The sequence below is a fragment of the Aquarana catesbeiana genome, linkage group LG07 (genome assembly GCF_042186555.1).
Source record: "Aquarana catesbeiana isolate 2022-GZ linkage group LG07, ASM4218655v1, whole genome shotgun sequence".
Taxonomy (NCBI): Eukaryota; Metazoa; Chordata; class Amphibia; order Anura; family Ranidae; genus Aquarana; species Aquarana catesbeiana.
In genome coordinates, this window is record NC_133330.1 from 40,049,899 (window position 1) to 40,077,173 (window position 27,275).

Sequence of the window (27,275 nt, forward strand, 5' to 3'; positions counted from 1 at the left end):
TGGCAGCTGAACCAGTTTCTCATTGACTCTATACAGGACTCCAATTGTATCTGGAATATTAAAGTATAACTAAAGGCAAAACTTTTTTTTTTGCTTTGGATAGAGTTGAGAGAGATTAGAACACCTGTCTATTTTTATTGCTGTCTGTGTCCCCATTAGGGAGATTCACCCTCTCTATATGTTCTGTTTACTATTATCATTAAAAGTGAAAGTAAAAGAAAACCCCAAATTTTGGGCTGTACCCAGAAAAGTAATAGAAGGGAAATCTTCCAATGGGGACACTAGTTCTGGTGACCTGGGGGTCCCCAAGGAATTCCCTAGGTTTACAGGGATTACCTCTCATTTCCTGTTTGGCTATGGGACAGGAAGTGAAGGTAAATCTCCCCAATGGGACACAGATGGCGAAAAATAATCTGACAGGGGTTATAACCCTCCCTTACTGAAAAAAAAGTTTTGCCTATAGTTCTACTTTAATCTGTGGTTTGATGCTTCAATTTTTGATCTGCTAGATATCTTTCACAGCCAGGTGTGGACCTCTCTGTAGATCACTGTAGATCCAGCCTGGTGTCTGGACAATAAAGTGACAGCAGTACCCGGGTGATGCCAATACTTTGCTTCTTTCTCCTATTAGGAATCTACCACTTCTTAAAGTGGTTGTAAACTCTCCCCCACAACTTTGTCCCATGTAAATCAGCATAAAAACCCTAATGAACACTGCTTGTAGATATCTCTTTACTTGCTTAGTATTGTTGTAATCCTTTTTGTTCTTTAGAATGACGTCACTGAGCATGCCCATATCTCCCCTGATTTACGGCACACTCTGTGAGCTTGTCTGTCTATTATCAGGACTTCCTACAGCACAACACTGAAATCCCTTGAGACTGCATAATCACTCAGAGCTTCCTACTACACCCCATGTGACCATGTCCTGGGCATCGGACAGCATTACTGCAGTCTTAAATACTATGAAATAAAACAAGTCAGCTATGAGCAGGGAAGCAGGGTTGCCATAGAAACGTTGGATTGAGAAGGAGGCTTGGTTAACAGTACAGGAAGTGTTCAATGTAAGGGCGGAAATGCACTCTACTGTGGACTCAGAAAACAATACTTAAGATGGCGCTGCCTTACCCCTGGAAACAAGTTTTTTTTAAAGTTTCTTTAAACAGTAAGTAATATGCGATTTGGGCTGGATTACAGTGGCTATAGTTTGATAATTACTTATTATAATGGACTAAATGAAAAGAAGCATCAGAGTGGGAGAGTTTACTTCCTCTTTAATCAAGAACCGGCCACTTTGCTCTTTTTTTCCAAAAGTTCTCAACAGGTTGTGCTAAGAGTCAATACATACAAAAATTAACAAACCTTACCTACCCCATCCAAAACTAAAAATAAAGTTTTGGCTTTAGGTATACATCATTTTTTTTGTAGCCATTAGTGGTTTATAGGGGTTTGATATTTGCTTGGAGTTTACATGTGGAAGACCCCCACCCATCAGCACCGGCATTTACAAGCCAATCAGAAGCCAATTTTTCACACTCTTAGCAGCAGAGTAGCAGCCGCTACCCCCTGCCCCAGTCTTGTTTTAGGTTGCATACACACCTGAGCGTAGCGTCTTTGAGTGGTCTTCCGGCTACGTTTTTATGCAGCGTTTTTGATTTGGCGTTTTTTATTAGCCAATAGAAAAAACTATTATCTGTTGCATCATTTGTTGCTAGGTATTTCAGCTTTTATAGCTTTTCCATTAGGTTTTATTTCTTTTTTTATTATTATTCATTTATTATTATTTTTTTTTTTTCATTAGGGTAATGGGTTAGAGTTAAAGCGGAGTTCCGTCTGAAAAAAAAAAGAAAAGTCAGCAGCTACAAATACTGCAGCCGCTGACTTTTTTAAAATATGGACACTTATCTGTCCAGGGTGCCCGCGATGTCCTCACCCAAATCAGACCTGTCCCTCAGCTCCGGGTGCAGGCGCAGGCATCTTCGGTAAGGAAATCAGGAAGTGAAACATTGCCGGCTTCACAGCCTGGTTCCCTACTGCACATGTGCGAGTCGTGCTGCGCTTTCTGAATGGTCCCTGCTGTCTTCTGGGACCTGTGTCTCTCCCAGAAGACAGTGGGGGGGGGGGACGGAGGAGGTGCTGGACATGGTGTAGTTCGCCGCAGATTCTGCAGTGCTCTTTCGCCGGAAGTGGGAGCAAGCACCTGTATTAGACAGGTATCTGCTCCCCCCTGAACACAGGGGCAACACGACTTCAGCGCGACTTTGCAAGGCGACTTCAGCGTGACTTTAAGCAGCTTACAACGCGACTTCAAGTCGCCTCCAGGACAGGCGACTTTGGCTGTGGCCAATCACAGAATAATCAGCTCTCTGGGAGGGAGGGGTTTGTCTGGGTAAACTAATTTCTTTTCCCGGATAAGTCGCTTCAATATAGATGGAGATCCGACTTTGAGGCGACTTCCATTGAATTCTATGGGTACACGTTGCCTAGAAGTTGGATTGAAGTAGTACAGGAACCTTTTCTGAAGTCGGAGCGACTTCAGTAGTGTAAATTAAGACGCTCTCATTGACTATAATGCAAATCTCAAAGTAAAGCGACTTGAGGGCTTACAAGTCGGATCCCAAGTCGTTGTAGTGTGAACCGACCCTGAAGGTTAGTGTTATTTATTTATTTTTTGTTAGGGTGTTACTACTACTTAAATAATACATTCAATAGATGAATACTAAGTAATAACAAATAAATATTTATTCCTAACCCTTAAAAAAAAATAATTATAATAAAATAAATAATTAACCCCTAACCCTTAAAAAAATATTATATTTTTTTCGGATGTATTATTATTATTATTTATTAATAATTTAATATTTTTAAGGTTAGTGGTTAATTATTATTTATTTATGTAATATTGCATATTATTTCATTTATTTATGATGATTTTTAGTTATTTATATATTTATTTTACACGTATTTATTAATATATTATCACTAGTTTATTTTTTCATTTGAGCAGAAAAACGCGCAAATGCACACAAAACCACACGAATGACGCGTTTCCATTCATTTCTATGGGAATAAAAACATGCCAAAAACGCTCTGCGTGCAGAGTTCAGGGGTGCGCTGCGTGCAGGGTTCAGGGGTGCGCTGCGTGCAGGGTTCAGGGGTGCGCTGCGTGCAGGGTTCAGGGGTGCGCTGCGTGCAGGGTTCAGGGGTGCGCTGCGTATATAGTGCAGGGTTCAGGGGTGCACTGCGTACATAGCGCAGGGTTCAGCTCTCTTTCGCTGGCTGTCCACATCTCACTTCCACTTCCCCCTGGACGTGAGGGCGACATGGCAGGCCGGAATCAGCCTACAAACCTTGTGTTTGACACCTGTGGTTTAACCACAAATAAATCCTGATTATTAAGAAAACAAAATGCCACTTCAGGTCAGTCCCCTGTTCCACCACCACTCACACTAGCAGGTGCTGGCTCTGTCTGCGGAAGTCTTAATGGAGTGAAGGAAAGTCTGGTTGGCCGCACATCCGATAAAATCACCTTTTATTGATGGTTCTTCATATAAAAAAACATCTCCAGGAAACATAATGGGGAATACAGCAAACCCAGCTAACACGTTTCACGCTCAATCAGTGCTTAATCATAGCTCTAGGAATTATGATTAAGCGCTGATTGAGCGTGAAACATGTTAGCTGGATTTGCTGTATTCCCCATTCTGTTTTGTGGAGACGGTTATTATATAAAGAATCATTAATAAAGGTAATTTTATCGGATGTGCGGCCAACCAGACTTTCCTTTGCTCCAAAAGCTGATTATTATTCGACACCCCGGTTAGTGGTGCGATGCATACTAGCACATTATGACATTACCTTTCAGGGCACACAAAAAAAAACGAAAAAAACTGCGGTTTACTATCGCTTTAAATACACATCTACTTTGTGGATAGCCCAGTCTTTCCCAATGGTGCATTCCAGGTTCGGGACAGAGATGGGCAGGAAGGGCGGCTGCCTTGGGCACTGTGGTTTCATGTGAGGTGTGGGGGGACAACAAGAAGATTGGGAGGCAGGTATTTTATGTTGTGAGGGGGATTTAGGGGGGCGGCAGGAGTTAAGAATTGTTCTAGGAGGGGAAACTTGGGGAGGTGTGCTAGGGGTGGTGATTTGGAGGGGTGACTTGTGGAAGACGGTTTGTGTGAGGAGGGGGAATTTTCGGGGGGTTTTGTCCTTGAAAAGGTAATATGCTGGAGGGGATTTGAGCTGGAAGGGGATTAGTGCCAGTAGCGATATTTGGGGGGAGGGGGTGGTATCATTTTTGCTAGGAAGGTAAATTTGGGGAGTTGTGCTAGGGGGTGATTTGTGTTGAGAGGAGTGATGGGGAAGACGTTTTGTGCTTTTTTGGGGGGTTTGCCCTAGAAAAGGTAATATGGTGGAGGGGATGGGATATGTGCTAGGAGGGGATTTTTTTTTTTTTGGATGGGGGATTTGTGGTAGTAATGCTGTTGGGGGGGGGCGCATTTGTGCTAGGGGTGGTGATTTGGGGGGGGGATTTGTGTTGGGGGAAGAGGATTTGTGCTAGGAGGGGGATTTTTTGAGATGGAGGGGGGTTCCTAGAAAAGGTAATATGGTGGAGGGGAGGGGGGATTTTTTTTTGGGGGGGATGAGGATTTGTAGTAGTAGGAATGTTGGGGGGGGGGGGCATTTGTGCTAGGAGGAGAATTATGGGGAGGTGTGGTAGGGATGGTGATTGGGGGGTGGGGGGATTTGTGTTGAGAGGAGGGATGGGGGGGGGGTAGAGGATTTGTGCTAGGAAGGGGAATTTTTGGGGGATTTGTCCTACAAAAGGTAATATGTTGGAAAGGAGGGGGTTTGTGTTAGAAGGGGAAATCTTTTTGGAAGGGGGATTTGAGGTAGTAGGGATGGGGGGGGGGGGGCATTTGTGCTAGGGTGGGTGGATCTGTGATAGGATGGAGGATTGGGGGTGGGATGTTTATCCTTGGAGGGGAAATTTAGGGGTAGAGGACTTGTGCTAGGAAGGGGGAATTTTTTTCTGTGGGTGTGGGAATTGTGCTGGGAGTATATGCGGAATAAGAGGATTTCAGCTGGTGCGGGTGTGGGGGGGGAGGGGGGGGGATGATTTGTGCGGAGAGGGGGTATATTTTAGCAGGGGGTTGGATTTGTACTGGGAGGAGAAGGAGGAATTATTGCTTAGGTCAGGGGTAGGTAACCTCGGTCCTCCGGCTATGGTGAAACTACAAGTCCCATGAGACATTGCAAGACCCTGACAATCCCAGACATGACTCCTAAAGGCAGAGGCATGATGGGATTTGTAGTTTCACCACAGCTGGAGGGCCGAGGTTACCTACCCCTGGTTTAGAGGATAAGCATGCAGATTAGTGCTCAATTTTAAATTTTTTTTTTTGGGGGGGGGGGCATAATGCTCATACATCTTGGGGGGGACGGGTGCAAATTGGCATGTTCCCCCTGGGCTCTAATTGACCTTGTCCCAGCACTGGTCCATTCTCATGAAGATGAAGATGTTTCATTTGCATTCACCAAATACTTGCTTCTATTATCTAGTCTTATGGATACCTTTACAGTCATGCGTTTTAGGAATGAGGGGGTGGGGGGAGGCGCGGGGTGGGCGGGGGGCAGAGTTCTTTGAGTTCTTCAGAGTAATCACTGTAATGGAGCTGTAATTCCTAATGACATCCGCTGATGGAGCATGTCCCGCACACTGTAGATCACACTCTACTTAGTGCTAGTCCTCAGTGCTGCGTAGTGACAGCCACGTTCCGGATCACTGCTGTCCCTTCTCAAGGAGATGGGCAGAAACACGGATGTCTCCAGACAACAATAGGCAGGCGTACAGAATTTAGCACCAATCTTGTTATTTATTGCGACACGCAGGATAATAGCTTCCTTGATTGTGCCTGATAGGAGATAATGGCGTAAATCCATCACCAAACTGGGTGCCACCACAGTCTTTAAATTTAAAGGGACCCCAAACTTTAAGGAGACCCTGTCACAAACTTGGAAAATTACAAGTAAAAAAGGAAAATCAAGTATTTAAAATTCTTACTTGCAGCGTTTCTCATTTCCAAAAATCCATTTTTTTTTCAACTTCATCTGAAATCGCACAATTTGAAAGCCTCATGTCAGTGCGACTTCGGCCTCTTTTCTCGACCTGCGCTGCACCTTTACCCAGAATGCTTTTGCAAAAGACTAAGAGAATTTATGTAAGTAGATGGAGTTGTCCGATCCCTTATGTCGCGCTTGAAGCAATGACAAATGTGTAAGTGCACAATGTCACACCCGGAGGGTAGAAGAGACCATTTCCAATGTCTCTTTTAGAGCTTGTAGAGGAAGAACCTTATTTTAAGCTACCTCAGCACAAGTACTGAATTATTTAACTTAAAGGGTCTCTAAACCCACATCATTAAAAACGAAAATTCCGAAAATTTAATTAAAAAACAAAATTAAATTCTGCAAAAAAAAAACCTGGTTGATCCTGCTGCTCTCTATCGCCCCCTTCTGTTCATGTCCCCAATTCAGCTAGGGATTTTGCAGAGCAGTGCTGGCAGCTAGTGTGCATACTTCATTTTCAGTGTATTTCTACCCTGAGCACTTCCTCCCATTCACATCCAGCCCATGTGACTATAGAATCACACATGTGGGCGTATACACAGTGGTAAATGACGGCCCACTCCCTCCCTCTTCCTTCATGGCCACTAACTGCTAAACACATCAGTATTATATCTTGATTGATGGAGGCTTCACCTCCCAGTTATTCTAAGACACTGGCTGGAGGGGTGTGACAACCTGTGACTGGCAGAAATCCACGCACACCATGTTATCACCAAAAAATAATCAAGATTTAATTTCCAATATATACAGTTAGGTCCATATATATTTGGACACAGGCACAATTTTCATACGTTTTGGCTCTGTATACCAGCAGAAATAAAATTAAAACAAAACAATCCAAATGAATCGGAAGTGCAGACTTTCAGCTTTAACTACTTCAGCCCTGGAAGGTTTTACCCCCTTCCTGACCAGGCCATTTTTTGTGATATGACGTTAGTGTAACTGACAATTGCACGGTCGTGCGATGCTGTGCACAAATAAAATTAATGTCCTTTTTTTTCCCCACAAATAGAGCTTTCTTTTGGTGGTATTTGATCACCTCTGCGGTTTTTATTTTTTGAGCTACGAACAAAAAATGAGCGATTATTTTGAAAAAAAAAAAACAATATTTTTTACTTTCTGCTATAAAACATCTGATAATTTAAAAAAGAAATCTAATTTCTTCATAAATCTAATTTCTTCATAAATTTAGGCCAATATGTATTCTGCTACATATTTTTGGTAAAAAAATCCCAATAATGCCCTGTACACACGATAGGATTTTCTGACAACAAAATCCATGTTTTTTTTTTTCGACGGATGTTGGCTCAAACTTGTCCTGCATACACACGGTCACACAAAGTTGAGAATGCGTCGAGAACGCGGTGACGTACAACACGTACGACGAGCCGAGAAAAATGAAGTTCAATAGCCAGTGCGGCTCTTCTGCTTGATTCCGAGCATGCGTGGAACTTTGTGCGTCGGAATTGTGTACACACGATCGGAATTTGCGACAACGGATTTTGTTGTCGGAAAATTTCAGACCCAGATCTCAAATTTTGTGTGACGGAAATTCCTATGGAAAATGTGTGATGGAGCCTACACACGGTCGGAATTTCTGACAACAAGGTCCCATTGAACATTTTCCGTAGCAAAATCTGACCGTGTGTACGAGGCATTAGAGTATAGTGATTGGTTTGCGCAGAAGTTAATGCGTCTACAAAACAAAAACTTTTTTTATTTATGGCACTTTTATTTATTTTTATTTTTTTACTAGTAATGGTGGCGATTAGCGATTTTTAGCGGGATTGCGGCGGACAGATCGGATATCTAACTGACACTTTTTTGTTCAATTGTGACGCAATTGTGTTCCTTTTGTATGCAAGACAAGTTTCTGGCACACGCCCTTCGGACACAAGGCTTTGGAATCAACTCCAGACCTTTTATCTGCTTAATTGAGGAAGAAATAATGAAGGAGTAGCCCACACCTGGCCATGTAACAGCTTTTGATTCAATTGTCCAATTACTTTTGGTCCATTGAAAAAGGGGGATGGCTATTCTCAAGAGCTGTAATTCCTAAACCCTTCCTCAGATTTGGATGTACATACCCTCAAATTAAACCTCAGAGTGTACACTTTCAGCACATATCCATTATATGAAAGACAAAAACAGAACATTCCATAGCTCAACTCGCCAACCAGTCTGACCAAATTAACCTGTCCAACAGCCTACGTTAAAAACAGGGGTTTACTAAACCCCTATTTTTGTCTTTCATATGTTTGCCCTTCCATGTGCTCCTTGCTGTGAAGGCCAGTTATAGGTGGGGGCAGGGGCCACTTGTTTTTTACTCATATCCATTATATAACTATAGCTTGAATATGTTTTGGTAAATACCTGAAAAAAACTAAATACGGGCCTGTGTCCAACTATGTATGGACCGAACTGTATATTTGTTTGACAATTTAAAACCATTTATTAATATTATTTATTTTTACTCTGTATCCCAAAGGTTGTGATTTATTTATTTATTTATTTATTTATTTATTGAACATGTGACCAGCAGCAGAGGATCAGAAGCTCCTCCTGCTTATGTTTCCCTGCAGACAGGCTGGGAAAGAGTTGGGTCATGTGACAGCTGTATATCGATTAGGAAAATGGGTACTTGGATGTTTTTTTTCCATTAAAATAATTACAGTGCCCTCATCCATATACAGAAAGAGAAGAAATAATGTACATTAAACAGTGTGTGTTTAGTATCACTTTAGCTTTCCTGTGCAGTCTATTACTCCATGTAAGGTAACATACCCAAATCTACAGCTCCGCTCAGGACTCGCCCCTCCTGTACATGGACAATTTGGGTGCCAGGCACTGGAGTCCGTCTCCGCTCCCCATCCAAAATATGAAAATATGTATCGGCCGCACTCCACTCTTAGCTCCTCTTGCTGTATTAGTTGTCACCAAATGACTGCATACAACCATGTCTCCACCTGGGAACCAGCCTTCCTTTTGACGTGTTACACCACTCCTGGCTTGCTCACAAGGATTGGGGAACTTCTATCTGAAGGAAAAGAGCCAGCAACTCTGTAATCCTTGTTGCAAGTTTATTGGCTACAAAAATGTGTCATTGAATGAGCTAACGCGTTTCAGCGAGAGCCTTAATCATAGCTTGTTACATACTGGAATGACAAGACCTTTATACATACAAAAAGTCCACCTTAAAGCAAATTAACATATTGAAGTTGCCCAATTAAACTATTGAACTTCTCCTATCCTTGTGAGCAAAACAGGAGTGTTTTTAAAGAAGACGTCTCCCATCCTTGTGAGCAAGCCAGGAGTTGTGAAACGCGTCAAGGAAGGTTGGTTCCCAGGTGGAAGAGTGCAGTGTGGTTGATACAATTTATCATAGCGGTTTGTAAGGTGCCAGGTTAGGCAAAGTAAGGTAATAAAATGACAGATGATAGCTTGCCTCTGGGGGTCACCCGACAAGTTGGCTTCATCTAGAAACTTTCTCGTTTTACATCTATCAGAAATGTAAAAAAAGTCCACAATCGCAAGATCCCTGAATTGGGGTAAGGCGAGTCTAATGGCATGAATTATTGACTTCAACGCCTGCCGTCCAGAGATCTTCTGTTGCAAAATTCAAATTGTAACAAACTTTTGTGTACTACGTGTCGCATTTTGGCTCAGTATAAAAATCTGTCCATTGTGATTTGCCCACAGCTCCGCTATAACATGAAATGTATTTATTTTCAGAACAATATGATCCCAGCTGGTTTGACCTGGGAAGAGATGCTGCACCCATTGTACCAAAAATACAAAAACTACATCACGTGGGGAGACCAGGACTTGCTGAACATTATTTTCTCCTTCAACCCAGGTATGACTTGTGTAATAAGAAAACAAGGTAGACTTTGATCTCAGATGTCAACTTAAAGCTTTGACCTAGGCCGGCCTTTCTCTACCGTTTTTACACTACACTACAGTACACCTTGAAACTGGAACCCTTGGTAACCAGTTTGAAGGCAGGTGCAGTGTGCAGGTGGCGCTCGACCACAGCAGCAATGCATTGGGGGTTGGAAGTTGAGAGGAACTTGGTTCCTCTATGATTTCCATGGTTACTGAAAGGCAGCTTTCTGATTAGATGCTGGCACCCCATGTGACTCTGGCAGCCATCTTGGTTGAGGCAGAGTCTATTTAAGACAACTGCTCCCAGGCTTGGCACCTTTTTTTGCGAGTGGCTAGTGTAAAGGAACCATCAGGAACAGTACCAGAGATAAGGACAGGTTCCAGAGAAGAAGGGACAGTCCAGGGACTAATTATTTGAAAGGTGCTAGTTGTCACAAAATAGAAACTACACTGACCCACATCCCTAATTATAAATGAGTAACCAGAAAATTCTTCTATATGGGACTTTGAAAGGGAGCAGTGAGTAACTAGGAGGTCACAAGGGAATACAAAAATATAAAGTTTTAATTGTTCAAAGTTAAAAAAAAAGTGCAGGGACTACGCCTACCTTCCAGGAAGCATTCCCTTTTGGGTGTGGATTGGCCAGGTCACATTCTGCTCTTCCGCAGCAGAAGCTGTTGGCATCTTCCATTGTGCATCTAATGGGTCCACCGTTTCAGTTGGAAGTGGCTCCGGATGGGTGTGCTCCCTGCCAGGCCTGTTTTTGTCAAATTATTCTACAATACACTGTGACTGCCGAAATTGAACTCTGTGTGTTTCCCAGGCCGCCGCACAACACTGCACCTAACCCACTAGATCATTGGGGCTCATTGGCAAAAATGCTTTCTGCATTGGCGGCCATTGTAAAATATGGCTCTTTACAGTGGCCATCAGAATACCACCCTTAGGCCACTTTCACACTGAGGGGCTTTACAGGCGTTTTAGCGCTAAAAATAGCGCCTGTAAAGCGCCTCTCCTGTCACTCCAGTGTGAAAGCCAGAGTGATTTTACACTGGAGGGGTGCGCTTGCAGGACGTTAGAAAAAGTCCTGCAAGCAGCATCTTTGGGGAAGTGTATACACCGCTCCTTCACAGCCTCTGCCCTTTTAAATGAATGGGCAGCGCTGCCGAAGCGCCTGCAAAGCGATTCGACAGCGGCGCTACACGGGCGCTATCAACCCCTTCGCCCGCTAGCGGGGGTTAAAAGCACCCCGCTAGCGGCCTGAAAGGCACCTCTAAAACGACACCCTCACCGCACCAGTGTGAAAGTAGCCTTAGAGACAGCTAAAAAGATCAGTGGTGCCCTGCAGCTGGATCTGCCATGTGGCGTTGGCTCCAGAACTACATGAGCACAATGTGATTGGAGATCAATAATCATTAACCCCTGCGGCGCCCATCCTTCGGACACAGCTGATCACAATTCGGGGTAAAGAGCCAATCACAGCTGATCACAGTGTCAACAGGATTAGCCGGTTAGTGGCAGTTTTCACCTCACACTGGCAGCGTGCGAGGAGAGCCAGTAAGCGGCAGTCCACACAGGGGACATCTACACTGATAATCAGTGCAACCCCAACAGTTCCCATTAGTGTTGCCTATCAGTGCTGCCTGTCAGTACCCATAAGTGCCAGTGGCGCCGCCCCCCCTAATCCGTGCGCCCGGCCCCTAATCTACATGTAGGGTGCCGGATGCATGGATTTCAATGGTTTTTTTTTTTTTTTTTCTTGAAGCACATAATTAGAGCCTGAGGCTCTAATTGGCTTACAAAAAGGGTGGGCTTGGGGAGCAGAGCACTGCGCCCTGAGCCCACCCATTTGTGTGACAATATCAAATTAATATTCGCTATTGTCTTTCTGATTCTCCTCCCGGCCAATCAGTAAGCTGGTCCTAAGACCCAATTGGCCAGGGAGTCTTAGGACCCACTTCCTATTCGGTCGGGAGGAGAAGCAACACCCCCCCAGAGCGAGGAGTAGCAGCAGCCCTACCCCAGATCCTTGTCATCCGCCTCCTACGGTAAGGAGGCCTCTGATCGTCCATCTCCCGGGGGGGGGGGTTGATTTCCGCCTCCTGTCCGGCTCCCGGTTGCGGGGGGATCGCAACCTTCCCGTCCCTCTTCGGGGGAGGGGGTATCGCCTCCTTTCCGTCTGTCTCCGTGGGGGGGGGGTGCAGTTGGTGTGCTGCCCCCCCCCAAAATATTGAGCACCAGCCGCCACTGATCAGTACTGCATATTCGTGCCTCCTCATTAGCGCACAGTGAAGGAGAAAAATGACTTATTTACAACATTTTATAACAAAGAAAAACTTTTTTTTTTTCACAGAGCCGGTAAGTAAAACATACTTGTTTGAAGAATAAAACCTTTTCCTCTACAATCACTTTATCTTATCCCCGCAAGTCTATGTCTGGCAACGGTTAACCTCCCTGGCGGTATGATTATTTCGGATTTTAGGTGCTGAAAGCGGTACAATTATTTTGCATGGAAATTTGGCGTTTTATATTGTAGGTCTGTAATTCTTAACAATAACACACTTAAATCTGTCCAAACCAGAGTCTAGTAGATATCCCGGGTATGATAAAGTTTGAAACACAAAAACATAAATTATAATATAATAAATAAAAATAAATAATTAAAAAAAATAAAAATAAATAGTAATAAATTAAATTTCCCCACAATTCACTATCGCTCAATTCTGCAAGTGTTCTAATTTACTATCGCTGTTTTCTAGCTGGTCTAAAGCCACTTTTGACATAAAGGGACACTTTTTGGTTGCTATGGACAATCTCCAGGTTCCAGGCAGAAAGAACAGTATATATCACATAAAACTGTATGCAGGGCATGGGCCAAAGCACTGGGGACAAAAGGGATGTGAAATAATTTCATACAGTACTGTAATCTGTAAGATTACAGTACTGTATGTGTTATGATTTTTACTTTTTTTTTTATTTGCCGCCAGGCTCCGCCCCCGTGCGTCGCGACGCTCGCAGGGAACGGAGCCTGGCATGGAGAGGCTTCGGAGGAGGACGGAGCCCACGGACACTGCGGGGGACATTGCAGGATCCCGGGAACAAGGTAAGTAAAGCCACACCAGGATCCTGCGATGTAATCCCGAGTGTGGCTCGGGGTTACCGCTAATGGCCCTGAATTTTAACCCCGAGCCACACTCGGGAAAACCGCCAGGGAGGTTAAAGTGGTAGTAAAGGCTTCTTTTTGATTTATACCTTCAGGTAAGCCTATAATAAGCCTTACCTGTAGGTACAGTAAATACCCCCTAAACGTGCACCGTTTAGGAGATTTACGGACGGAGGTGGCATCAATAGAGAGAGCCGCGCCACGGCCATGCCTCTCGCGTTCTAGGCGGAAGTGGCATCCTTGCGGCTCCACCAGTCAAATGAACCAAGCGAACCAGGAACGAAGACCGGGTGAAGATGGAAGCCCTATTAACGGTCATAGGGCTTTGTTTTAAAGTAAGTCTTTCATAATGTGCTAGTATGCAATGTATGCTAGCACATTATGACATTCATTTTCAGGGAGAAGATTTTGTGGTGGGGGGGTTGCGGTTTACTACCGCTTTAAGCTGTCTACTTGATCCAGTATTTTACAAAGATTGGAACGAGTATGGTGACCCTAAGACTACCTTCCTAGGTCTGCGTAGGTAGCACATGGCTTATGTTTTCATCCCCTAAATATTTGTTTCTTTTGCAGAGAACCTGTATGTATTCCCATGTCAGTGGAATTATAGGCCGGACCACTGCATGTATGGCAGCAATTGTAAGTCTGCAGAAGTAGACGGTGTATCCATTCTTCATGGCAACCGAGGGGTGTACCATGATGACAAACAGCCAGCATTCAGAGCCTTCTATGAAGTCTTAAGAGATGTAAGTATTGCTTTAAATGTCTCCAATCGGTGAATGTGTTGCCAAAAAGGCTCTAGCGTTTTGGCTACAGCTCCAAATTTCTTCTCATCCTGTTTTTATCAATTAAGAATAAAACCACACATCACTGCTCCCCAATGAGGTCACACACCATAGTTATGGGTCAGTACGATGTGGTAGGGGGCTGAGTATACCATCGGGGGCTGAAGGCTTGATTTGCCTTATAGAATTCTTTGGGGTTCTCCGGGAAGCCATTTGAGTGGCCTGCATTTATATTCTCATGTCGGTCAAAGCCGTATTAAACCCAAAACTAAAATGTTACTATATTGTAGCTTACCCATCCTTAAAGCGGAGTTCCTCACATAAAATTAAGCTTGCATTATTCAGCAGCATTAACCACTTGCCGACCGCCGCATGTACATATACGCTGGCAGAATGGCACGGCTGGGCAAATGGGCGTACAGGTACGTCCCTTTAAATTTGCCGCCGTGTGGTCACGTGCGCGACCCTGCCGGAGCTGAAGAACAGGGAGATGTTAATGAAAACAAGCATCTCCCCGTTCTGCCTAGTGACACTGTCACTGATCATAGCTCCCTGTGATTGGGAGCTATGATCAGTAAAGTGCCGTTCGTAGCCCACCCCCCTAACAGTTAGAAACACTCCCCAGGACATACTTAACCCCTCCCTAGCCCCCTAGTGGTTAACCCCTTCACTGCCAGTGTCATTTTTACAGTAATCAATGCAATTTTATAGCACTGATCGCTGTAAAAATGACAATGGTCCCAAAAATGTGTCAAAATTGTCCGATGTGTCCGCCATAATGTTGCAGTCACAATAAAAATCGCAGATTGCCGCCATTACTAGTAAAAAAAGTATAAAAATGCCATAAAACTAACCCCTATTTTGTAGACGCTATAACTTTTGCGCAAACCAATCAATAAACGCTTATTGTAATTTTTTTTTTTTTTACCAAAAATTTGTAGAAGAATACGTTTTTTTATATATTTTTTGGGGGATATTTATTATAACAAAAAGTAAACAATATTGCGTTTTTTTTCAAAATTGATGCTCTATTTTTGTTTATAGCACAAAAAATAAAAACCGCAGAAGTGATCAAATACCACCAAAAGAAAGCTCTATTTGTGGGAAAAAAGGGACGTCAATTTTGTTTGGGACAAATGCCACGTCGCATGACCACGCAATTGTCAGTTTAAATGACGCAGTGCCGAATTGCGAAAAGTGCTCTGGTCTTTGGCCAGCAAAATGGTCCGGGGCTTAAGTGGTTAAACACAATAAACAACATTTGTAATTTTTTTTTTTTTTTCTGCTCACGTTTTCATGTCTGTTGCTAAGGGATACCTCGGAATCTGCCTCTTCCTCTCCCTGGAGTCTGACGTCATTTCCCTCGGCGCCTGTGCCCAATAGTGCTCCTGGGAGATGCTTGTCATCATTTCCCAGGAGTCAGTGGGCAGCGCCGAGGCCTTCGTTGCCATCACAACGGGGCGGGCACTTCCGACGACGACTCCCGTTGTGATGGCAATGTCAGAAGTGTACGGCGATGCGAGCCGTAAATACAGCGCATGCGCGAGAACAAGTGGTGCATGCTGGTCGCTCAGCTGTGCCAGAGCTCGGAAGATAGTGCTTATGGGCTTCACATGCCCACAAGCAAGATGGTAATTGCCACGAACAAGGAATAAAACATACCTCGCTCAATTAAATCGGCAATCGAGCAGCGATTAAAAAGAGAGACGTGAGTGCTAGTAATACGTTTTTTAAAATGAAGATATTCATCCCAAAAAAAAAAAAAATTTTCACAGTTGGAACCCCGCTTTAAAGTGTTACTAAACCCACAACAGTGAAATCAGTCTGTATATGCAGTAAATCATGCTTGTTATACTCACTGTGGAACCTAAGGGGTTAATCCTCCGCATTGTGTAAAAATACTGTTTAATCCTGTCTTCTCTGATCCTCCCCATCTTCCACTGGCCCTGTACTATCCGGAGATGGATTAGGGACAGTGGAAGAAGGGTAGGATCAGAGATCACTGTCCCTAATTACTGTCACTGTCCCTAATCCATCCCCGGATAGTACAGGGCCTTGGAGTCACTCTGCACATGCTCAGTTTGGTGTGTATTGCTAGAGTTTTTCTCTTTTTTTTTTTTTCTTGGGAGAGTGCATGTGATCAGCACTGTCCAGAAAGAGGTTCAGGGGTCCTGCAGCCTCATAGCACAATCAAAGGAGAATGAAAACTCCTCCTACAAGCTTTAACCAGACACTGATAGAAGTCACAAAACTGCTGATGAGAAAAGGTATTTAGCAGTTTATATTTACTAAAATAACTGCATTTCCATGTTCTGCGGGAGACCAGATATAGTGAATGCAGAGTCCTGGGTTTAGTAACACTTTAAACATGATGACTGCATTCGTTTTCTTTTTTTTAGTCTTTTTTTCCTTTTCATCTGGTGATCTGGCCAGTAACACACTTCCTATCTGAAAGTGGAACTGCAGCCTCCTCACATAATTTGTAATAAAAACATCTTTGCTATTCTGAAGTTTCCCTCCAACCACTTTGCCTATTATTTTATATATACTGTAATTCTGTACTTGCCAAATATGCTGCAGGTGTGCTGCAGGTGTGCCTCTGTGTGTCTGTGTAAATCCAGGAAGTGAACAGGCAGAAGCTTCAGCCCACTGAGTCTGGCTGCAGCCATTTTAACTGTGGGCTGAAGCTTCTGCCTGTTCACTTCCTGGATTTACACAGACACACAGAGGCACACCTCCAGCTCTGCAGCTCTCATTGGCCCTCTTATGACTCATCCCCCCTCCCTTCCTGGCAAACTCAGAGTGAGAGAGAGAGAGCTGTGTATGATGTTTTAAGCCTAGGCTAATGACCAGACAAGAATCAGGAAGTGGGCTGTATAAGGGATTTACTGGCAGAAAAAAATGTTTTACTTTTCAAAGTTAAAACAACAAGAGCAGAAGATTTAATAGATCGAAAGATGAAAAAATGACTGAAGTTCTGCTTTAAGGCGTCTCCTTTCTACTAGAGGAGCGATGATCACACCATTGAACAGCAGCACTGTCTGTCTGGGGAGAGGGTAGTGGTAGACTAGCAGATTTAGATGAACTTGACTAAAGTTGTGTACACACTAGGGGAAAATCGGAAGAAAAATTCTGTTTGATTTTCATAGTGTGTACAAAACTTTCAACATCCGATTCAGACTTTGCAAACGAAAATTTCCGAAGAGATAAACTTCTAATTTTTTTTTGTACGTGAACAGAACAAACTATTTTTGTTTAACCGCTTGCTTACTGGGCACCTAAACCCCCCTCCTGCCCAGACCATTCGTTGAATGACAATTGCGCGGTCATACAACACTGTACCCAAATGACATTTTTATCATTTTTTTCCCACAAATAGAGCTTTCTTTTGGTGGTATTTGATCACCTCTCGGTTTGATATTTTGTTAATGAATTTTGCAAACAAAATTTTTCTCCTTCATTGATGTACGCTGATGGGCACTGATAGGCTGCATTGATGGGCACTGATGAGGCGACACTGGTGGGCACTGATGAGGCGACACTGGTGGGCACTGTCAGCGTGAGAAGAAGAAAAAAAACGATTATCGATCCTCTGTTTACATCACGTGATCAGCTGTCATTGGCTGATCGGGATAATTTCCTTTCTCGGTTCCGACTTGCTGTGAAACGAGGAAAATTGGACGATCGATTTTTCTCATAGGGTTTACCAGCCTTAACAAATGAAAGTTGATCTCCAGCTAACACTTTTTAAGCAGCTTCAGTAACCGTTTTTTTTCCCCTGTTGGGGAAAAAGGTTTTACAAATAAAAGCTGACCATAGTAAGCACTGCTGACAATGTTCAGTAGTTTGTCTTAAAGCGGAGTTCCATCCACTTTTGAGGGGTGGTCTTAAACTAAAGACCACCCCTCGTTTTTGGATATCTAAAATTTGTAATTATTTTTCTAAAGTACCTTTTTGGAAGTACTAAGTGTACTTCTGTTCAACCCGGGCTGCGGCGCAGGACGTCCTGTCCTCTTGTGTCCTTCACAAAGCGCCACGTGACTCGCGCATGCGCAGTAGGAAACCGGTAGTGAAGCCCGAAGGCTCCACTGCCGGTCTCCCTTAGAGTGGCGGCGCCAGCACCCGATCCGATGGATGGATCGGCCTCGGGGAGCCGACGTCACGGGCTCCCTGGACAGGTAAGTGTCCTTATTAAAAGTCAGCAGCTACAGTGTTTGTAGCTGCTGACTTTAAAAAATAAAAATAAAAAATGTTTCTGGCTGGAACTGCGCTTTAACCTTCAAAGGCAGGGATATGCAATTAGCGGACCTCCAGCTGTTGCAGAACTAAAAGTCCCATGAGGCTATCCCACACCCACATAACTGTCCCTGAGCCACCCCCATCAAATCATTCTTTGCAGCTATTACCTTTTGTACCACCACCCCCTCCCTTTAGAATGTAAGCTCTATGAGCCAGGACCTCCTGTACCTTTTGTATTGAACTGTACTGTAATTGTGTTGTCCCCCTTATACATTGTAAAGCGCTGCGTAAGCTGTTGGCGCTATATAAATCTCGTATAATAATAATAATAATGAGGCATAGCAAGACTCTGACAGCCATAAGCATGACACCCAGAGGCAGAGGCATGATGTGACTTGTAGTTTTGCAACAGCTGGAGGTCCGCTAATTGCATATCCGTGGTCTAAGACCTCTTTCACACTAAGGCAGTTTTTAGGCGTTTTAGCGCTTAAAATAGCACCTGAAAACTTCTTTCTATTCATTTGAATGGATGCTTTCACACTGGGGCGGTGCGCTTGCGGGGCGGTAGAAAAATTCCTGCAGGCAGCATCTTTGGGGCGTGTTTGGAGCGTTGTATAAGCGCTCCTAAAACGCCACTGCCCATGACCTGAATGGGCAGCGCTTCCAAAGCGCCTTAAAAGTCCTTTGAAAGCGCCGCATTCCGGGTCTTTTTGGGGTTTTTAAGGTCACGTGACCTTAAAATAAAGTGACCCGCTAGCGCCTGAAAAGTGCCGCTAAAACGACCAGTGCTTTAGCGGCTGTTTTAGCAGCGCTTTAGTGTGAAAGAGGTCTTGCTGTCACTTTTTATGGACTGTTTGGTCTGTTAACTATTTCAGGTCTGCCTTATTGCAGTTTTACTGCTACAGGGCGGCACCTGTGCGCCAGATCACATGTATGTGTATTCGTGTGTGTGTATATATACACGTGATTTGAAACTTCTGGGTGGGGGGGGGGGGGGGGGCAGCCATGCGTGCTGCCGGCGGCTCGCTTTCGCTGTGATTACACACAGCAGAAGCCGATCGGCGGGTGCACGGTACCCGATCTCCTCCGGCACACGCTGACCGTTAGGCAGAGAGGCATAACAGCGATCTGCTAATGTAAACAAGGGAAAGCGAGGAACAAATTCCATCTCTTCCCCTAGTAAAAGCACCTCACACAGTATAGTAAAACATTGGCTAGGCACACAGTGGATCCTTTGATCACCCCTGATGTTAACCCCTTCTTAGCCAGTGTCAGTACAGTGAAAGTGCAGATTTTTTAGCACTGATCACTGTATTAGTGTCACTGGTCCCCAAAAAATGGCAGTGTCAGAATGTCTACCGTAGTATCACAGTCCCGCTATAAGTTGCTGATCACCGTCATTACTAGTAAAAAATACATAAATTAATTAAAAATAAATAAAAATATCCCATCATTTTGTAAGCGCTGTAACTTTTGTGCAAACCAATCAGAACATGCTTATTGGGATTTTTGTTAGTTTTTCTTTTCTTTTTTTTGTTTATAGCGCAAAAAAAAAAAAAAAAAAAACGCAGAGGTGATCAAATACCACTAAAAGAAAGCTCTGTGGGTAAAAAAGGATATACATTTTTATTTGGGTACAGCGTTGCATGACCGTGCATTGTCCGTAAGTAACGCAGTGCAGTATCTCAAAAAAAGGCCTGGCCATAAAGGGGGGTAAATGTTCCAGAGGTGAAGTGGTCAGTTGAAAAATACAGTAACATCATTACTGGCTGGATAAACAGGTGTAAATAGTTAGGGGGGGGGACAAAAAAAAAGAAAACTAATGTAGCCACCACATCTAAGAATTGGTTCCGTTTTGCTTTTTGGTTTAATTCCACCATTAACTTTAATCATTTGACCACAGGAAGACTTTTAATTGATTTCCTTGTAGAATAGTGTTCCTGAGATTTGAATTCTCAGTACTTTAATGGTTATGTGAAGCACAACATTTTATAACCGCTGTTCTCACAACAGCCGTTACTATCGATTACCTTCTGCCTACCTGTCATCATAACCAGCACTGTACAGAAGTTCATATTGTCCTCTCCGTTTCTCTCTCTGTGATGCCTCTTGTCTTGTGAACCTTCACCTTAAGTAGAAGAATAGAAAAGAAAGGCAAAACATTTGTGTATAGATCTAAAAAACATGAATACTTTTTCCCCCCCTTTTTTTTTTTTTTTTTATAAGTGATCACATGCCCTCTGTTCTCTGCTGTATAAGGAACTAAGTGAGCTGGGGGAGGAGAAACAGCAGAACACTGATCTTTCCAGTGAATGGCTGTGCGGGGGGGGGGGGGGGGGGGCAGCATGCCAGGACAATTCAGTTTTTGAGATTTTATGTGACAGACCAACACAAAGTGGCACATAATTGTGCAGTGGAGGGAAAATGATAAATGATTTTCAATTTTTTACAAATAAATATGTAAAGAGTGTGGGGTACATTTGTATTCAGCCCCCCGGAGTCAATACTTTGTAGAACCGCCTTTCTGCAATTACAGCTGCAAGTCTTTTTGGAGATGTCTCTACCAGCTTTGCCCATCTAGAGAGTGACATTTTTGCCCATTCTTCTTTGTAAAATAGCTCCAGCTTTCAGATTGGATGAAGAGTGTCTGTGAACAGCAATTTTCAACTCTTGCCACAGATTCTCAATTGGATTTAGGTCTGGACTGACTGGGCAATTTCGCTGCGCTCAAGATTCCAAAAATCACCTGTAGTGTTATATATTTCAGTGCTGCTACTTAAAGTTGGTTGGTTGTAAACCCTAGGAAAAAAAAAAAACCCTGTAAGACAAAGGCATAATGAGCTAGTATACTAGCATGTGACCGGCGACATGTCTCCGGGTGACTGGCGTTATTTCCGGGTTCGCGGGCTCCAGCGCTGTGATTGGATTGGTGCTGCGATGACGTCATTCCCGCCGATCACGGCACAGGCCCTTTAGAAACGGCACGATCGAGCTGTTTCTTCAGTGGGCATGCGCCAAAAATGTTGGCGCAAGCGTATATGGTAAATATCTCCTAAACCATGCAGGCTTAGGGGATATTTATAGTACCTAAAGGTAGGCCTTAATTTAGGCCTACCTGTAGGTACAAGTGGTGTAACTAGGTTTACAACCACTTTAAATAATGAATTCAAAAAATGTTGTGACATTAATATTAGTGTACAAACCAATAATCAATTCCACAGTAGGGCAACCACTGCCACTATGCAATGGACAATACTATATCTGCAAGTGATATAATCAAATGTGAAAATAATACAAAATATTCAAAAATTTCAAAATCAAACAAATACTCCTGGCTCCATACAACTGTCAAAATAACGGTGTGTAAATCAAAAATAAATCTTCAAAGTGATTCAATTCAGGAAAGTTTGTGATTAAGGCTGGGTTCACAATGGTGCGTCCCTAGACATTGCATGTGATTCGCACCACACTCCTGTGCAGATCACATGTGATGTCTGTGCGATGCACATTCAGCCGTACATGTTGTATGTCTAAATTTGCATTGCATTCGCACCAAAGTGGTGCAGGACCCTTTTTTTGGTCTGCACTGGAATCGGATCGCATGGGTATTTACACCTTTTGCTATCCGATTCTTGCACCATTTGACAGTTTGCACTGCGATATGCGAACCAATCTGGGGGTGTCATTAACTTTCTATTGACACCCACAGCGGTTCACATAGGGCACGGATATGCAATTTGCAGACCTCCAGCTGCCTCTGCCTCTGGGTGTCATGCTTGTGGCTGTCAGAGTCTTGTTATGCCTCATGGGACTTGTAGTTCTGCAACAGCTAGAGGTCCACTAATTGCATATCCCTGGCATAGGGAATTGTGAACCATCTGCGAGTTCTATGCGATGCGGGAACCAGCAGTGGAATTGCGCTAGTGTGAACCTAGCCTTACAGGTAGCTCTGTGTGAGTAGGGCCAGGAATAATGCACCTTATATTCATCACGTGGCTATGTGGAGCTCAGTTCATATGTTGATCATGGGAGAGTGTGGAAGGTGACTACACTGACAGTTGAAACCAGCATGGAGGTGGTGAGACTGGGATGAGTTGTTGCCTATCTGATACCTACCTATTCACATGCAATGTACAAGATGATTTTGAATGTAAGTGGATTACTTGGATTTTTATAAACGTTTTATGGGATTATTGCACTATTGGAGGCTTTTTTGTTTTCTCTTGCACACATGCCATGAGACCTGCTGATTGTGGAGCGATACTACCAGGTGGATATTGACTTAAAAGCTTATGTGCCTTTTCATGAGAGTGAAAGGCAATTCAATCTGGTGAGTGTATTTCCATAGGGGAGACGGCTCTATTTAATCACACTGGTGGTGGATGTATGGTGTATTATTCCTGGCTCTACTTACATAGAGAGTTGACTGTTAATCACAAACTTTCCTGAACTGAATCACTTTGAAGATTTATTTTTACATTTATACACCGTTATTTTGAAAGTTGTATGGACTTATTTGTATGATTTTTAAATATATGAATATTTTGTATTTTCACGTTTGATTATTTCACTTGCAGATGTGATTGTCCACTGCATAGTAGCAATGGTTGCGCTACTGTGGAATTGATTATTGGTTGGTACACTAATATTATTGTCACATTATTTTTTAACACATGAATATGCTTTGATCCAAACCATTCCATTGTAGCTCTGGCTGTATGTTTAGGGAAGTTGTCCTGCTGGAAGGTGAACCTCCACCCCAGTCTCAAGTCTTTTGCAGACTCTAATGCCGCGTACACACGAGCGGACTTTTCGACCAGACCGGTCCGATGGACAATTCGACCGTGTGTGGGCTTCATCGGACCTGCAGCGGACTTTTTCGGTCGAAAATCTGACGGACTTTAGATTTGGAACATGTTTCATATCTTTACGTCGGAACTCCACCAAGCCCAGTTCCTATCGAAAAGTCCGCTCGTCTGTATGCTAGTCCGACGGACGAAAACCGACGCTAGGGCAACTATTGGCTACTGGCTATCAACTTCCTTATTTTAGTCCGGTCGTATGTCATCACGCACGAATCCATCAGACTTTGGTGTGATCGTGTGTAGGCAAGTCCGTTTGTTTGGTAAGTCCGTCGGAAGTCCACCGAAAGTCCGTCGGATAGACCGTCGGACCAGTCCGGTCGAAAATTCTGCCCGTGCGTACGCTGCATAACAGGTTTTCTGCTAAGATTGCCCTGTATTTGGCTCCATCCATCTTCCCATCAACTCTGACCAGCTTCCCTGTCCCTGCTGAAGAAAAGCATCTCCACAACATGATCCTGCCACCACCATGTTTCACATAGCGTTTTGCTTTTAGGTCAAAAAGTTAAATTTTGGTCTCATCTGACCAGAGCACCTTCTTCCACATGTTTGTTGTATTCACCACATGGCTTCTCGCAAACTGCAAATGGGATTTCTTAATGGATTTCCTTCAACAATGGCTTTCTTCTTGTCACTCTTCCATAAAGGGCAGATTTGTGGAGAGCACGACTAATAGTTGTCCTGTGGACAGATTCTCCCACCTGAGCTGTGGATCTCTGCAGCTCCTCCAGAGTTACCATGGGCCTCTTGGCTGCTTCTCTGATTAATGCTCTCCTTGCCCGGCCTGTCAGTTTAAGTGGACGGCCATGTCTTGGTAGGTTTGCAGTTGTGCCATACTCTTTGAATTTTCGGATGATGGATTGAACAGAGCTCTGTGAGATGTTCAAAGCTTGGGATATTTTTTTATAACCTAACCCTGTTTTAAACTTCTCCACAACTTTATCCCTGACCTGTCTGGTGTGTTCCTTGGCCTTCATGATGCTCTCTAACAAACCTCTGAAGGCTTCAAAGAACAGCTATATAAAAAAATGTTATTCATGAATTAACAACTGTATATTTGTTCACTATGAATTGTATACATGGTAATTACATTAATATATTTCTTCTTGGATTTATGAAGTCGATTTTGGTTGCACTGCACTTATAGTGTATATATAGGATTTGGTGTGGGAACGCATGTCAGCGATTGGTGGCAATCTATCACACATTTTTGTTCACATGTAATATATTGGTTTACATATATTTTTTATCAATTGGTGCTGGTATCAAATTGAGTGTGGCTGTGACTTTTTTTTTTTTGAGTGATTACTTGCTTCTTTCCACAATCTTGTGTGATTATCTTTGTGCACTATTCCTTTACCTTTAATTATTACAAGAGCAATTGAAAATAAAGAATGCATATAAAAGATTAAAATTGATTGTCTGCACAAAAATTGGGCCATGATTTTGCATAGTTTCTTTTTTTTTTTTTTGTCATGGGTGTCTTTCTCCTTGCTCATAACCTTCCTCTTCTTCCCATACAGTACCCATTTGATGGAAACCTCTACCAGGAAATGTACTACCCACTGCAGTCCAAATTCCTAGCCAGTGTCCACACACTCTGCGGTCGAATCCCCCAGGTGTTCCTTAAACAGATTGAGAAGACCATGAAGAGGGTCTACGAAAGACGAGTGATCGTCTACGCTGGGTCGCGCGGAAGGGGATGAGGATTCTGTTGGGATGAATACCTTGAATATTTTCTGGATGGAATCTGTAAACAACCCAAAAAGAAAAAAAAAAACCTTGGACACTATTTAAATGAAGTTTGAGATGGACAAGGTTTTTATTGTTGGATGCAAAGGGAAAAACTATGCAAACATAACCAGCGCCATTTTGAATTACAGTATTCAAAAGCTTAAATGGATCAACGTGAAGATGTAAGGTGGAGTGACCTCAAGCCACGGCAAGCCCTGGGCAGAAGACAGTGCATTTAGTATTTTGTGATAATTTTACATTTTTTATAACACAGGATATATTTAATTTCTTTGTAAGAAATGTGATGCTTCTTTTTTATAACTGGGTTTTTTTTGCTGTGTTCTTCAGAACTGTGGTATACTTTAAACCGACAGTGCTTCTGGTCTCAATGTATGGTTGTTGACCTTGTGTCTTCTAGACCATCGGTTACAAGTTGCGTCTTATTAGTCAAGTACAGTGGCAGCATCAAATGCTGCAAATTGCCGATGGTGTGCCTCCTCTTTTGTACAGGGGATATTAAAGGAATAGATTAAAATTCTGCTAGAGACCATCGTTCTTGTTTAAAAGGTTGTTCATCTTGGACTGTGTTTTTGCCTCCTTGGGTTGGGAGTGTTTTTTGTTAATGCAGGGGTAGCTGCTAAAGCTATCCACATCCCTGACAAAAAAATATATATATATATATATATACAGTGGGGACGGAAAGTATTCAGACCCCCTTACATTTTTCACTCTTTGTTATATTGCAGCCATTTGCTAAAATCATTTAAGTTCATTTTTTTCCTTGTTAATGTACACACAGCACCCCGTTGTGACAGAAAAACACAGAATTGTTGACATTTTTGCAGATTTATTAAAAAAGAAAAACTAAAATATCACATGGTCCTAAGTATTCAGACCCTTTGCTCAGTATTTAGTAGAAGCACCCTTTTGATCTAATACAGCCATGAGTCTTTTTGGGAAAGATGCAACAAGTTTTTCACACCTGGATTTGGGGATCCTCTGCCATTCCTACTTGAGATCCTCTCCAGTTCTGTCAGGTTGGATGGTAAACGTTGGTGGACAGACATTTTTAGGTCTCCATAGAGATGCTCAATTGGGTTTAAGTCAGGGCTCTGGCTGGGCCATTCAAGAACAGTCACGGAGTTGTTGTGAAGCCACTCCTTCGTTATTTTAGTTGTGTGCTTAGGGTCATTGTCTTGTTGGAAGGTAAACCTTCTGCCCAGACTGAGGTCCTGAGCACCCTGGAGAAGGTTTTCGTCCAGGATATCCCTGTACTTGGCCGCATTCATCTTTCCCTCGATTGCAACCAGTCTTCCTGTCCCTGCAGCTGAAAAACACCCCCACAGCATGATGCTGCCACCACCATGCTTCACTGTTGAAACTGTATTGGACAGGTGATGAGCAGTGCCTGGTTTTCTCCACACATACCGCTTAGAATTAAGGCCAAAAAGTTCTATCTTGGTCTCATCAGACCAGAGAATCTTATTTCTCACCATCTTTGAGTCCTTCAGGTGGTGTTTTAGCAAACTCCATGCAGGCTTTCATTTGTCTTGCACAGAGGAGAGGCTTTCGTCGGGCCACTCTGCCATAAAGCCCCGACTGGTGGAGGGCTGCAGTGATGGTTGACTTTCTACAACTTTCTCCCAACTGCATCTCTGGAGCTCAGCCACAGTGATCTTTGGGTTCTTCTTTACCGCTCTCACCAAGGCTCTTCTCCCCCGATAGCTCATTTTGACCGGATGGCCAGCTCTAGGAAGGGTTCTGGTCGTCCCAAACGTCTTCCATTTAAGGATTATGGAGGCCACTGTGCTCTTAGGAACCTTAAGTGCAGCAGAAATTTTTTTGTAACCTTGGCCAGATCTGTGCCTTGCCACAATTCTGCCTCTGATCTCTTCAGGCAGTTCCTTTGACCTCATGATTCTCATTTGCTCTGACATGCACTGTGAGCTGTAAGGTCTTATATAGACAGGTGTGTGGCTTTCCTAATCAAGTCCAATCAGTATAATCAAACACAGCTGGACTCAAATGAAGGTGTAGAACCATCTCAAGGATGATCAGAAGAAATGGACAGCACCTGAGTTAAATATATGAGTGTCACAGCGAAGGGTCTGCATACTTAGGGCCATGTGATATTTCAGTTTTTCATTTTTAATAAATCTGCAAAAATGTCAACAATTCTGTGTTTTCATTAATGAGGAAAAAAATGAACGTAAATGATTTTAGCAAATGGCTGCAATATAACAAAGAGTAAAAAAATGTAAGGGGGTCTGAATAATTTCCGTCCCCACTGTGTGTGTATATATATATATATATATATATATATATATATAGAGAGATAGAGATAGATAGATAGATAGATAGATGTATAAGGGCTGCAACTAACAATTATTTTTATAATCGATTAGTTGGCCCATTTTAGTTTTGATTAATTGGATAATTACCTTAAAAAAAGTGTGGTGTATAGTTTAAAAAAAA

At 43.1% G+C, this 27,275-nt stretch overlaps 1 protein-coding gene across 1 annotated transcript in view; it reads left to right on the forward strand.

Moving 5' to 3' along the window:
• GXYLT2 (glucoside xylosyltransferase 2) overlaps positions 1 to 25,352 on the forward strand; it is a gene marked incomplete in the record, with an annotated part of 80,332 nt that extends 54,980 nt beyond the window's left edge. Inside the window, 3 exon segments of the mRNA XM_073592029.1 lie at positions 9,865 to 9,988; positions 13,754 to 13,926; positions 24,590 to 25,352. Of these exon segments, the coding sequence (XP_073448130.1) occupies positions 9,865 to 9,988; positions 13,754 to 13,926; positions 24,590 to 24,772 (480 nt within the window).
• Positions 25,353 to 27,275: the final 1,923 nt, after the last annotated feature.